The sequence below is a fragment of the Sorex fumeus genome, unplaced genomic scaffold (assembly GCF_029834395.1).
Source record: "Sorex fumeus unplaced genomic scaffold, SorFum_2.1 ptg000098l, whole genome shotgun sequence".
Taxonomy (NCBI): Eukaryota; Metazoa; Chordata; class Mammalia; order Eulipotyphla; family Soricidae; genus Sorex; species Sorex fumeus.
In genome coordinates this window covers 62,455,426-62,470,431 of record NW_026606155.1, presented here as the reverse complement: position 1 = coordinate 62,470,431, position 15,006 = coordinate 62,455,426, and the positions used below count along the sequence as shown (strand labels likewise).

Sequence of the window (15,006 nt, the reverse complement as noted above, 5' to 3'; positions counted from 1 at the left end):
ATTCATGTAGTATTCATGCAGTAGTACCTAATTGAACCAAAATATATGTGCTTTGCAGGCCTTTGTTTAGAGTAGAACAAGTAAAACAAAATAAATGGTACTTTTAAATTGGAAAGTTTACTAAAGAAGAAAACTGAGTTTCATTACATTAATTGCTGTTCTTCATATCTTTTTTCCATCCAACATTGCATACTCTAACAGATATTACATAATTGCATAACTATTCTTACTATGTGCTGACATGACATTACGACAGCCCTGATACGGTGCATCATAATGAAACCATAATTAGAACCGTCATGATGTATTATGGCAATGATCCACATCGTCACTGAAGTGCATTGGAATGCACAGAAAACCCATTGAGATGTGCAGATTTTCAACATAATACAGCACAGCCATGAAGTTTCATAGCATGGAGAGGAAATTGCTATTATGCCTATACTGCTGGCAACAAGGCTTATAGCATATTTCTTAGATATCTGTTAGAGAAAGTTCTATAATGATGGAAGAAAATTTTAGAGAGTGGCATTTGTGTTATACATGTCTGTAAAACAATCCACAGGAAGGATCTTTTTAAAATCTAAACCTTATTGCATAAATTCTGTAGCAGAAGTTTTCTGTGAAATATTTATCAAGAGAAGGACTTGAAAGATTTCATTTAATAACTTAAATTCAGTGAAATACTTCTCCAGAACAGGGCAGATCAAAGATTGTTTGAGAGTTTCTAGTTAACCTTGCTCTTTCTGTTGGTCTCTGTGCCCTGCCTTAAGCTTGGGTTTATAGCTGGCATCTTATGTGGTTATATTTACTCCATTATTGTTCTCCTAAGGTTCTCTGCATGCATGAGAACCTTCTATGTAAGGTTTACTCTAACAAACAATTTCCCCTTAAGATTTTTCAGTCGACATATTTTCTACATATAACAATCTGATTGTAAAGGGCTGATTTGACAAAATGAAGAAGCTCAGTTTTTTAAAACAGAGGAATGTGAAGATTGTGTTTTAAGGCCAATCCTCATTCGATGATAATTGTTTCATAAAATATCCTCAACCAGGTAGACTTCTAGTCTCTACCTGAAATACCTCTGGTGAATGGGAATTATCCCACAAACTGTATTCTTATTTAGTGTGTGTGTGTGTGTGTGTGTGTGTGTGTGTGTATAGGGGGTGGGATTGTTGTCACATCTATTAGTGCTGGGGGTCAGTCTTGGCAGTGCTTGGAAGGCTGTTGCTCCAGTGCTCAGGGGACCTTGCAGTGATTGTAACCCAACCCTGGACTCTTGCTTGCTTTTCATACTCTCCATCCCTGTGAATCACCTCTCTAGCCCCATTTCACTACTTTGGCTTATACCTCTGATCTCAGGCCTGATCTTTGAGGTCATATGAAACTCACGGTCATAGTCACGGTCCTCTCATTGTTCATCAATTTGCTCGAGCGGGCCCAGTAACATTATGAGACTTGTTACTGTGTTTGGCATATTGAATACATCACAGGTAGCTTGCCAGGCTTTGCCGTGTGGCCGAGATACTCTCGGTAGCTTGCCAGGTTCTCCAAGAGGGGTGGAGGAATCGAACTCAGATCGGCCATGTTAGCTGCGTGTAAGCAAAGGCCCTACCCGCTGTGCTATGGCTTCAGCCCAGATGAAACTATTTTCTATATAAAAAAAATCCTCTGCATACTCAAAATCAATGAACACTATCATTCTTTTGCATCTTTCATTTTCAACTCTCACTTCTTAGATTATCTCCAGCACTTGTAGTGTGTTTTGTTCCTTGAAGAAATGTGGCGTTTTCTCCTTTCCATTGTTGCTCTCCTTTGTATATTTAATATGTTGATTCTGCTTGAAAATGGAATTCATTTAAACCCAGGTACATAAGTTTGAACTTAATACATCACAGAGAAGCTGATGTTACTTTTCTTATTTTGGATGTAGTGTTTATCTGTTTTTTAAGCTAATTTTTTGTATTTGGGGGGAAGGAGGGGATAATAATTCTTTATTTTGGGGGGAGTCACACCTGGAAATGCACAGGGGTTACTCCTGGCTCTGCACTCAAGAGTTACTCCTGGTGGTACTCAGGGGACCACATGGGATGCTGGGAATCAAACCAGGGTTGGCCGCGTGCAAGGCAAATGCCCTACTCGCTTTGCTATCTCTCCAGCCCTGGGGATAATAATTCTGACTTGACATTTTTCATATTTTCTTCTTAGATTTAATCTATTCTGACTAAATGTGTTCCTTTTAGAATTTAACCTCATCATCTAAAATAGATGTTGAGAAGCAGTTGCCTGCAAATTTATATCCAACACAAGAGACGCCAGTTTACCTGAATTGTATTAAAACATTTTAGTTCACCATAAAAAAAACTATGGTGCGGGCAGAGCATTAGTACAGAGGTTAGGGTGCTTGACTTGCATATATCCTATCTGGGCTGGATCCCAGGAACCCCATATCATCCCTCAAGCCTGCTGAGTTATCCCTGAATGCAGAGCCATGAGTAAGTCCTCAACAACTTTGGGTTTGGCCTCCCCCAGGAAATAAAAAAAAATTTGACATGTCACATAAAAACATATTCATGGTTTTATTTTAAAAACATATATAGTCACACTAAAGCTATATGTCCTGTTAGAGACTAAAGTGACAGCTAAGTTATATCTTTTTAGGTAGAACTGTGCTCTCCTAGCCTACATAATCCACACTATTTCCTTGTATTTACCATTTCCTGTGATAGACTATTAGCAATTACCCCATTTTTTAGAATAGAGAGAAAGTTTAAATAGTTACTCAGGGAACCTGGGACTCACTCTGGTGATATCCAACGAAGAGGATGCAGTATTACTGGACTGCTGTAGTGCTGGGGACCACCATAGTCAACTCCACAGTGCTTGACTTTGTGTCATTTATATTCAAGGTTAAAAAAAAACAATTTTCTTGAATAGACAGACTGACAACAATATTGTTCCGTGTGGGTTTTTATTTGGATTCTTTCCAAAGCACTTTGGGAGGAAGAAAAAGGAAGATCGGTTAGGGATCGGTTAGGGATCAGAGAAGGCACAGAAAAGCAAAAAATGCAGATTCAAATTCAGCCTTCTCCTTTGAAAAGATGAGGAAATTATGTCTTACATGGAGATGCCCTTAAGTATCAGGCTTATATATAAATATATTTCATAACATAGGGCCTCAAACCCAAGTCTTCAGAACCCCTCCCATGAAATTAATCTTTTGCCAAAGACTGTTTTGGAGTGGCAGATTTTGGTTTGACTATCCTTAAGAATATCATTAATAGTACAGTGGATAATGTGCTTGCTTTGAATGCAGCCAACCCAAGTTTGATCGTGCTAGCGCAGCTGATCTGCTCAGTACAGCCAGGAGTGCTCCCTGAGCACTGAGATGGGATAAGCCCTGGGTACTGCCAAGTGTGGCTCAAAAGCAAACAAAAAAATCATTAACAAATAAAAATTTTGAATAAGAGTAAATCAAAGAAGAGCCCTATTGCATAATATGGCAATTAAACAATGATCTTTGTATATTGCTGTTCAACAGGTTCTCAGGAAAACGTATTTCAGTGCTCTAAATGCTCTATATCCATCTGCTCACTTCATGTTTATTAAAACATAATAGAAACACATACACCTGATTCAAGAATTCACATCCTTGTTCAGGGAATTTAAGTCATTAGATTTTGGGTGTATGTTCTTGGCAATTTAATTATGTTTAAAATCTGGTTAGTAGTGTAGTAAATAACTGGTATTGCAACAAAATTGTATTGAGAAGGTAATGCAATTGAATTTCTACTCAAGTTGACACTCAATTAAAATTTCCATATATCCAAAGAATTAGCCAGTTCTTGGCCTGGGAGCTAGAACAAATGCCTTCTTCATAGGTCAATCATTTCAAAAGAAGCAACATTTATGATAAAGTTAAATTAAGACTCAATGCATAACTGAATTTTGATTCTAGCTTATCAAATACAGATCAAAAGCAAGAAATAAACTAAAGATCACCCACAATCTTTCTTATATTCCTTTTTTTATTGACACTGGAGGAAAAATAACACATTAAAACCTCCTTACTGAATTACTGTCTTAAACCAATAGATCCATGGGGCTTGTTCAGCTAAAAGCCACAACAGACTTTGTAATGCAATGATGTAATCTAGGCTTTGTGTCATTTATATTCAAGGTTAAAAAAAAACAATTTTCTTGAATAGACAGACTGACAACAATATTGTTCCGTGTGGGTTTTTATTTGGATTCTTTCCAAATGGTTCACATGCCTTCACAGTAACACATCATGCCTGCTTATGTTTTTGCCTGAATTCCAAAGTTTTCCCCTTTTACTAGCTTTCTATTTTTCTTTTAAGGCCTCAGTTATGTTTGTAAAACTAACCAGCTCCACCACAAAATTAGGATGTATCTTGCAGAGTGCATTCATTTTACTTTTTGCATATTTTTCCTGAGGTCATGTCAAGGTTAGTTTGAATTCCATCCTACATTAAGACTTCTTTCACAGCTATTTAGCTCGGCAGCCTACTCCCCGCTGGGGTCTGCCCCTTGGGCACGTCAAAGCTTCAGACCTGACAAATCACACACAGATGAAGCTGTACAGTTTTTTAAACAGTTTCATCAGTAACTTTTTTTTCTTTTTCACTATCCTTCTCCGTACTGAAATTTTCTCCTGCCCCCCCCCCATTACCATTTTTAGAAATGTTGATTTCTATTTGAGGCAGTTTGTTTTCATGTCTGAGTCACAAACTAGCAGTATCATTTCTTTATATAAATCATGCTAACAATCATCTAGTCACCAGAACTACTGATCAGAAGCTTCACAGACTAGTATAGCTGTAATTGCATTGTGATAATCTATTTGTAGCAGGAAGCTGAGTATTGGAAAGGTGGCTATATCACGGTGCATGCAGAATCTAGAAAAAAATAGTAAACCATAAAAATGCATTGAGTTTATAACATAATATGGGGTAAGCCTGGAAATGTTTCTCAAATGGTTAGTAATATGTTCTTATCAGTATTTTAGCAAATTGTGAAATTAATGGTACAACTCCATTTCCTGTTTAATTGATGAAGTTAAAATGCTTGGTTGCTAATGAGTGTATTAGCAAACAATGTCTCCTTTACAGGCTTAAGGAGATCAGGATTTTTTAAAAAGCAGTTTATTGTTCTTATTTTTATATAATGAAAAATATTGACTGCTCCAGCATGCTAGATCAACTGAGGAACTGGTGTAATTATTGCTATATAGTCATTTTGGCCATGTCAGATGACCAAGGTATAGTTTTCTAGTTCTCACACTAGGAAATAGTCATTTTCTTTTACAAACCATAGGCTTCTCATTACATTTTTATTGGGGGCTAACAACACCTGAAAATCTCTTCTGCAGACTAAGCAGAAAAAAAAAACACAACAACTTAGGTATAATGGAGTGGGGTGTGGAGTGTGAAATAATATTTGAATGATTCTCCTTTCCTCAGTCTTCTTTTGCAGTTAGTTTAGTATGAAAAGTACCCAATGAAGGGTTCTATAAAAGGTTGCTTGGTTGAAACTAATTAAAGACAGGTCTAAATAGAAAAAGAAAAGAGAAGTGGATGAAAGGAATTAGATTAGGTGTCAGGATGTCTTTTGATAGGGATATTTTACCTACATTTTTGTAATTGTAATCCTGGGAGAAAATCCTGAAATCTAAAAATGTCCACTTCATGCCATAATTCCATATTTGCATTATTTTTGCAATAAGATACATGTCAACAGGCAAACATCTTGAAGAAATCATTTCAGCATTGGCACATTAACACATTATGGTGAAAAGAGGCTTGTGCTTTTCACGCAGTGCATTTCAGTCTTCAATTAATGTGAAAGCACTACAATGCCTATGCAACTTCTCTTGCCTAGTGGTGCACCATTTATCATTGCAGTTTTACATTGACCTTGACACCCACTTCATTAGAATAAAGATTGTCTACCATTTAGGTTACATTGTTCCTCTGCACAGAGACCCCATGCAAATTTCTGTTCAGATAGAAGAGCTGTGAGGCTGTCAGAGGTCATCTGCATTAAATGATTGCAGCTATTTTCCAACTGCTTCTTTTCATTCTACTCAATTCAGGCTTGGAGGATCAATCAAGTTCTCGGCCTGAAACAGTGGGACTGCTGGGGATATAACTGTTTTGGGTAGCAGTACATATGTCCTAAACAGTATTAAATATTTAATATAAACTCATTAAAGGCCATGTAAAGATTTAGAAGGATATCAGATTTATAGAAAAATCCAAAGGGACTAGAAAATCCTTTGAAAAATACATAGAAGAAGAATCACTTTTGTAATATTAGTAATTGTCACAGTAGTACTTGTCATTACAATAGTTCTCAAACTTAGTGAATCCTTTCTAAGAGGGCTTCATCCTTGACATGATGAAGGAAGGGCCAAACAGGCAGGCGTGGTATTCTTAATGGAACATTTTATATGAAATTGGTGTTAAAAGTTTTCAGTTAGTTTGATAATTTTATTTTTTATAACCATAAATTTTTCTCTGGATATATACAAATATATGTATATCCATATATAAAAATACATATATGTACATCTATATCTATAAAAACTTATGTATTTGTAATATAAAAGAAATTATTGGAGAAATAAGTTGCTCGGTTTCCTACTTAAGTTTTCTGAGTGATATAATTGGAATTAAATTATTAATGGGAGATACTTTAAAAAAGATTGTTTTATGATCTTCTATTAGGGAATTTGCAATTCATTTTAATATTTGTAGTTTGATTTATATTAAAGATAATGCAATCTATGTCCAATTAACAATACATGGCCAATGTAATGTGATTTCCAGATCATGCAAATGGAATAAGCTGGAAGGAGGCGGGGTGTGTTTCTCCTTCTTCTCAATTCTTAACCTCAGATGTAATTTGCTGTGTGAGTTCTGGCAATTTTAAATGACATTGCACTTTTTAATTTTTCCAAAGGCTCAGCAGCAAATTTATCCCAATCAGGAAAGCCTATTATTAATTTACAAGGACAATTGTAGGAGTCTTTATAATTTCTCAGTGCAATTATTCGGCATAAATTGCTAATGGTAAAATATAAGGAGTTTGCAAGAAATAACGACTATTATTTGTCTTGGGCTTGAACCCTCTTCTTCAGTCTTGAACATCTTCCCTAAGTGCTGATGATAGTGGCTCCATGTGAAACATCACATGCATTGTGAGATGCCGAGTATTGGTGTTCTGAGAAAGGGGGCAGCACAAGAGCCACTGCAAAGGCACCAGTGGCCTCTAGCAGATTCCTGCACTCGGCATGTACAGCTGAGCTATGGACTCTGGACTTTCATATAAAAAGACTCTTTGTTCACTCCTGAATGGCATTAGGCATGGACTTGCTGAGGGGCCACCATGAAGCCTCGCATGAGGAGGGCAAACACTAGCCAGAAAACACAATAAGAAAGTCATAGACACATTGGTACACTTCCTTGCAAAAATGCACATTTTCACTAATTTTGCCAATAGTTTGATTTCTTTTTTGTATATTCCTAGCATATGTTTTTTTTATTAACAGACTAAAATGCATCTTATTTTCTCAGTGTACTTTTTTGTCATGGATGTCTGAGAAAGGGGATTATGTTGGATATGCAGGTGTTTGTGGTATTACTTTGCACTGGAAAGATATTCAGACTTTTTGTTATTCTAATAACTAGACCATTTTCCTTATTTAAACTCTTTCTAAAAATTTCACATGAATCCCAGTTGAAATATTGGGTAAGATGTAAATATTTCAACCCTGAAGACATAAAATTTGATAGCCCTATGCTAATAATTGAGAAAATTCTTTGGTATAATTCCTGTGTTTCTTGTAGCCAAAACTTCACTCTCACTCAGAAATGTCTGGTCTCTTTTCAGCATAACCAACAGAAGCACCATACAAAAGTCGTACAATGGATGTCTTAATCTCTCTGTGTGCTTTTAGAGCATTATTTTGAATTCCATCATGCTGCCTTTTTTCTTTCCTCTTCTGAAGTTTTATTACAACAGCAGAATTCCCAGGGAGCTTTGGGGGCAAGGTTCACATAATATAGCCCTGAAGTTTTGCTTAGGTGGAATCCGTCCCCCAGTCCTGGCCGTCTTTTGATGATCTTTATATTTCAAAAAGATTCTGTGGGTAGAGTCGTAGAGCATTAGCTATGTGTAGTTTATTTTTTATTTATTTATTTTTTATTTACTAGACAGTGAGCATCCCCAATGCTTTCATGATGCTTTCTTTCTGTGACCTCACACTGACAAGGCATCTCGTTCTTTAACATTGAGGGAGGCAGAAAAATGCTTGAGTTGCTCAATGTGCGCCTTCTATACCAGTTTCAAAATGGCTTATTCTTCTGGTTTCCATGGTGACAATTAACACTGTTTCAAGGCATTGTTCCAGTCTCCATTTGGGCAGAATTTTTGGTGTGATTTTTAACAACAACAACAAAAAAAGGTTTTAGGAGGGAAAAAAGCCTTTTGCATAACTGTCAAAAAAGTTATCTCAATCAAGTCTTCATGCATTTCTAATTATATTTACTTCAGAAATCCCTGTTTTTGCTGGCTTTTGTTTTAAAACTCAGTTTTAGTACTTATGTTTTTAGTAAGTCTTGGATAAGAAATTTTTTTAAACTTTAAAAATTCTTAGTTAAAGTTAGTATTTGTGATTCTTTTTAACTCTGTTGTGAAGTTTTCTTTTTGTGTTTCTATATACACAGAGGCATGGCATTTCAGCAAGGAGTGGCCTGTGTCTTTAATTTAGATCTTTCACATATCTATTAGGAGGCTTCATTAGTCCAAATTAAATTGGCCAAGCAAATACACTTAATAATGTAAATATGCCCTTTCAATAGAGTATATTTTATTTTTGACTAGACAGCGAGGCCCACAGCAGGTGCTGTGGGGAAATTAAATACTGGATGCTTATTTACCTTAGCCCTCCAGAAAAGCCATCTGACTTTAACTTGGCTAATCTCATTTTTGGCTATTGTAGAGGAGTCTATATCATAACATCCCCCAAATACAGGACATAATGGGGCAGCCTCAACTCACTTAAATTGGTGGGTGGAATGAATATGAAAACTAAATTACCTTCTCACTCAAAGAAAAAGTAACCTTACTGGATAGGATAAGCAAGAACTGGTAGTTAATTTTCTCTAAGGCTTCTGAAAAGATATTGATGAATGAAGAACAAAACCATGCTAATATCAATATCTATCTATATATATATACAAATGACATGTGCCATAAATTTGTGTTACATATACACACACATAGAGACCTTAAATCATATCAGATTCAACTTTCAGGTACTTCAATTATTAAAATATTTTCACTTAAGTTGAATGACATTTCGGTATCTTTCATGCACGTTCAATCACATCTAACAATTAAGCTGTGTTCTCTTAGATTTTTATAGTTTGGAGGCATTGTCTGTCAATCACACTTTTATCAACCTGTTTATACAGTAAGTTACATGGTAACAAGAGAACATACTGGGGAAAAAAGGCAAGGTTCGTTTTAAATGCAATAACCTTTTGTAATAGCTGTCACAGTGAATATTTATACCAGATTCGAAGCAAAAATGTTCTGTTATGTCTAAAATTAAGTTAGTTGCTCTTTAGGTTTTTGTTATTGCAAGGCTTATCATATTTATGGGATGCATCTCAACTGTTCTCTTGACTTATCTGCTGTGTAGGAGTCACTCTAAGTTGGGATAAAGGATTGTGTGCTTATCACCAATGAACATAGTAACTGGTTGAGGTTGTCCCAGATAGCACAGCCGGGGAACTCCCTCTGTCAGTGGGAGTCAATGCATGTGGCATCAGTAAAATGCTGAAATAGAATGTTTATGCTTACCTGAAATACTGGTTTCCTCATTTATTACGTCAAAGTAGTTTTGTCAAAAAAAGTATGTAAACCTTTGTAAACTAGAGACATCTTTAGAAACATCTTTAGGATTACACAAACAGATGTCCCTCTCCCCCATTAATCACTCTGGCAAATAAAGCACTATCTAGGTTTCTAGAATATTTGTTGGTATTGAATCCAGAAAACTCGAATAGATGGTGTATTTTCTAAATGTTGGAGTTATGTGGTTGTGGTAATTGCATGCCATTAGAAAACGCAATCAGAATTTCCTATGTATTACAGGCCAAATTCTGAAAGAGCTCTAAAGCAACCCTTGATTTTTTTTCATTATGCATATTCATGTAATTTTGGATACTCTGACACCCTGATCAACATTCATTAATACTATGAAATGCAACATTCATTAATACTATGAAATGCTTTAAATCACCTCATTTAAAACATTTTGTTCTGTGATCCACAAATGACTAACATTTGGAGAAGTTTACATAATACAAATGATGTGCATGTTTAGTGTAAATGAAAGATTAAAATATGAAACTAAAAGTATGCAAACATATGCACGCAAATGCTGATGATCTATTAACAGAACTAAGGATATCACACCTTCTTTTTCTTTAGGCTGTTTTCAATTGTATTTTAGTTTAGGATCTTATATAATATGTTTTCAAGGTGAATAAAATCTTTCAAATGCTTGGGCATGCTTTGACTTGCTAATTTGCCACTTTGCCCAGACAAAAGCTTTCTTATTAGATCTGATAAGGTTCTCCTTTACGACAATGGAGTAATGCCACCAAGGGCCCCACTACCCTGATTTTATGCCTTGAAGAATGATGTTTCATTATATTTTGAAAACATGTTCAAAATTGCTTATTATTTTAATCTGAACTGGGTTTTCTACTTAAAGGTATTTGGATGTATACATTTAAAAAGTATAAGCATGATCTTTTGTAACTGTCCATAATTTAGAGCTCTCTAACTATGAAGTTATCCAAATAGTTGTTTGAAGAGAATCACCATAGTAACTACCATTAAGTAGCAATTGCATTGTCTCTAGCAAAACATCTTTTAGGAGTGAGACATTTGGTTGTTAGAATATAAGTAAAAGAAAAAAGAAAAGAAAACTTCATTGAAAATGTACAGGATCTTATAGGAAAAGGAGAAAGTTACTCATTAAAAAATTTGGGAGTGAGGGGGGTGTTATACCTGGTGATGTCAGATTTGCACAAGGCTACTCCTGTCTGTAGCCTTAGAGGTTAATCCCAGAGGTACTAAGAGTACTAAGAGGACCACGAGGTGTCAGAAGTTGAATCCAGGTCTCTGGCATATAAAATATGTGCACTAAGTCTTTGACTGTTTCCCTAGCCCACATGTTAAAGTATACGATTTTGTTTGTACCACTATGAAGTTGATCTTTTGAGGAACAGAGATGAGATATAGGTACCATTCTAGAGTCAATTAATTGCTAGGGAGATCGTTGCTCCACCCAAACCCTAAGCAAGCATTTAGGGTTTATTATAATTGGCCATTGCATAGTTCCTATATTTCTTATTACTCCATGTATATGGAGTAATAAGAATATAATTATATATATATACATATATATATATATATATATATAGTGAGGTCATTTAGTATTTGTCATTGTTTCTTCTACTCACTTTTCTCATTTTGGTACCCTCCAGTTCTATCCAAGCTCAGGATTTATTCCTGGCTCTTTGTGCAGGGATCACTCCTGATGATACTCAGATTACCATAAATGGTGCTGGGGATTGAACTGTAATCAGCTGTATATTAATGTAGTGCTTATTCTCTGTTCTATCTCTCCAACCCCTTGAGGCAATTTTCAGATATTTTCCTATTTGAAATATTTTAAATTAAAGATTAAATGTGTGCATAAACTTTTAAATTTATTTTTAATTTAAACACTGTGATTTATAATAGGATTAGTATTAATGTTTCAGATTAGTATTAATATATCATTGTTACCCCACACTTACCACCAAAGTACCAGCATCCCTCCACCACTCTCTCTAGCCCCGACCCCACTCCCTACCCTAGTAAACTCAGTTCTATTGGCAAGCATTTAGGGTTTGTTATAATTGTCCATTGTATAGTTCCTATATTTCTTATTACTCCATATATATATGTGTGTGTCATTTAGTATTTGTCATTGTTTCTTCTAACTTTTCTCAGTTTGATACCCTCCAGTTCTATCCAAGTTGCAGTAAACTGCAGGATTTCATCTTCTCTTACAACTGAGTAGTATTGTATTATCCTAGAAATACCCACAATTTCTTTATCCAAGTCATCTGTTGTTGGGCACTTAAATTGTTTCAAGATTTTGGCTTTTGAGAATAGTGCTACAGTCAAAGTAGGAGTGCAGATGTCTTTTTAAATACACACACACACACACACACACACACACACAATGTTTTTGTGTTCTTGGACATCTTAAATGCCCAAGAGTGGGTTCTCTGAGTGTTATGGTCACTTAATCACTTAATCACTTAACTTCCCGTTAGTCGTCTATTTGCTCGAGCGGGCGCCAGTAACATCTCCATTTGTCCCTGTCGCGTGCTAGTGTAGCCCAATGGCATCTGTTCGCCAGATGAAAGAGAGAGAGTGTTATGGTAGTTCTTTTAATTTTTTAGAAGACTCCACACTGTTTTCCATAGAAGTTGAACCAGAATACATTTCTACCAATTTAACTTTATTTTTTAAAAAACACACACCTTAAGGCCCAGGAGATATTACAATGAATAAGTCATCTGCCTTGCACACAGCAGACTATTTGATCCCTGCTTTTACATGTGGTCCCCTGAGCAAAGGCAGGGTTCTCTTTAGAACATAGAGGTAGGAGTAATCTCCAAACAAAGCCAGGTGTGACCCGGTCTCCCCTTATGTCCCAATAAAAAAGACACATCTTAGTCTACTAAGTGGAATATCATGGATATTTGCATAAGAGTATATCACACTTTTTTTGCTTTCACTAATATCCCTCAATCACTCAAGTTTCATAAATTTAGCTTACCTATAAATTTTGTTATATACAAAAACTTTGAATTCCCATGATCATTACTCATTCTCAAAGGTTTTCTAAGAACACTACTCTCCCTTAATAATATCCTTTTTCTCTTTTAGCGATACAGTGTGGAAATGTCCATCAGGGGCCTGAAAAAGACGGAGCTGCTTAGTAAGGTTGAAGCTTTGAAGAAAGGTGGCGTTTTACTACCAAATGATCTCCTTGAAAAAGTGGATTCAATTAATGAAAAATGGGAACTGCTTGGGGTATTTGCATTTTTATTACTGTTTGTAGGTTATGTGTACATTTTTTTGTGTAGTGAAGTACTCTATCTGTCTGATTTCTAATTTGAAGCACAAATATCTCTCTCTTTCAATTCACTACCTACATTTCAAACAAGCTATTCATGCTATTATGGGGGAAAAAACACTGCTTCTCCTCTTCTGTTGATTTTTTTTCACTCTGAGCTTGTCTCCTCTCAGATTTTAATAATTTTGGTTCTTTAATACATAAAAAGTAAGTAAAATATGCCATGTATTATGGGTATGCACCAAGTCAAGTATAATACAGTATATCTGATATACACTGACTGTCACGCTTGAATGAATGTTAATAGAATTTATTCTGAAGGTACATGTTAGAGACATCCACTATTTAACTATTTACTGTACCCTTTGGATGAAAAGTGGAGTTGTCACTATAGCTTTCAAGTCACACTAAAGCCACCAAAACAAAGATGCAAATTTGACCCAAATCTGAATTGCAGAAATAAATCGGCCTCTGCTTTGTGCCTCAATTTCCAGCTCACTTTTAACAAAGCCAAAAAAAAAAAGTTTCATGTAATTCATTTCACGCAATGATGGGCTGGGTCTCAGCCAAAGACTGAGATGCAAGAATCTGGCAAAAAGGCAATATAGAGATTCTGTTACCCAGAGACCAGGATGGCTCTGTGCAGGAGACAGTACTGTCCTTTTGTTGGAAGACAGCTGAGAGAGAGAGAGAGAGAGAGAGAGGTTAAACTGTATTTTTTTTCATCAACTTATCTCCTAAATTGCCTTCACTTCAAATCAAGGGTAAGCTAAATTTGTCAATTACTTAAATGATTAATTATAACAGCACAGTATGGGTGGTGTCAGTTTTGAAGCATAATTTTGCATGCTCTCCATTTCCTTCCTTTTTTTTAATTTTAAGGAAATAATACTCCAAAAATATTTTGAATAAAAAGCTCTCCATGTACCTTGATGACTTGGAGGAATGCCAGTGTTCAGTTTATGCCACATTTAATCTAGGTGATTAAAAAAAACCTGCAAGTTTAAATCCCTGCTTCCTCATCTAAATTCACGACACTCTGCAGTTGTGCAAAGTAACTTAAAATGTTAAAAGTTTTTACTTTGACCTAGCATTACATTACTTTTTAATACTAATTTCTGGCATTTGCTTGATAATATGATGATATGAGTCAGAACTTAGTAATACAGAAGTCACTGATTTCATACAAGAAAAATGTGGTTTAGTTATGGCATTTTCAAAGGTTGTTTAATAAATAGAAGAAAACAACTACATTTTGAGCTTGATAAAGTTATAGTGTATATTGCATCTCAGTCTATGTTCTTAATTTGATAAATAGCTTGGAATGTCTTGTAACTTGCTTTTTTAACCAAGTACTTAAATCAGTACGTAGTATAAAAAATAGAATTATTTATTTATCCCTTATGAGCCAAATGCCTTAAAAATGGTTGTCATCTTGGAGAAAATCAATTGAATACAATATGCAGAGTTTTGTAGTGACTGGGTGGATGGGAGAAGGGTTTTTGTTGTGGTGGTGGTTCTTTTTTTTTTTTTTCAGTAAAACCAGTGCCAAACTAACAACACCAAGCTTTTTTCTTTAATTAGCATGATTACATTTTAATCGGCATAAAAAAATTTAAAGACAAGGATTTTAACTTCTAACAATAGTAAAATAGAGGGATATGGTTTTTAATACTACTTTCATCTAAGGTGAACAGTGTGGAATGGAAATACATTAGAATGAAATGTCAGTGGTGCGTACAGTTTAATCTGTGAAATTTTGTCCC

General features: G+C 35.4%; 1 protein-coding gene across 2 annotated transcripts in view; it reads left to right on the top strand.

Annotated features, from left to right (window-relative positions):
- The window catches only part of AKAP6 (A-kinase anchoring protein 6), a 562,035-nt gene that overhangs the window by 435,437 nt on the left and 111,592 nt on the right, over positions 1-15,006 (top strand). For both annotated transcript variants that reach the window (XM_056134199.1, XM_056134200.1), the window contains exon 10: positions 13,051-13,197. In XM_056134199.1, the coding sequence (XP_055990174.1) occupies positions 13,051-13,197 (147 nt within the window). The remainder of the gene's footprint in view (positions 1-13,050; positions 13,198-15,006) is intronic.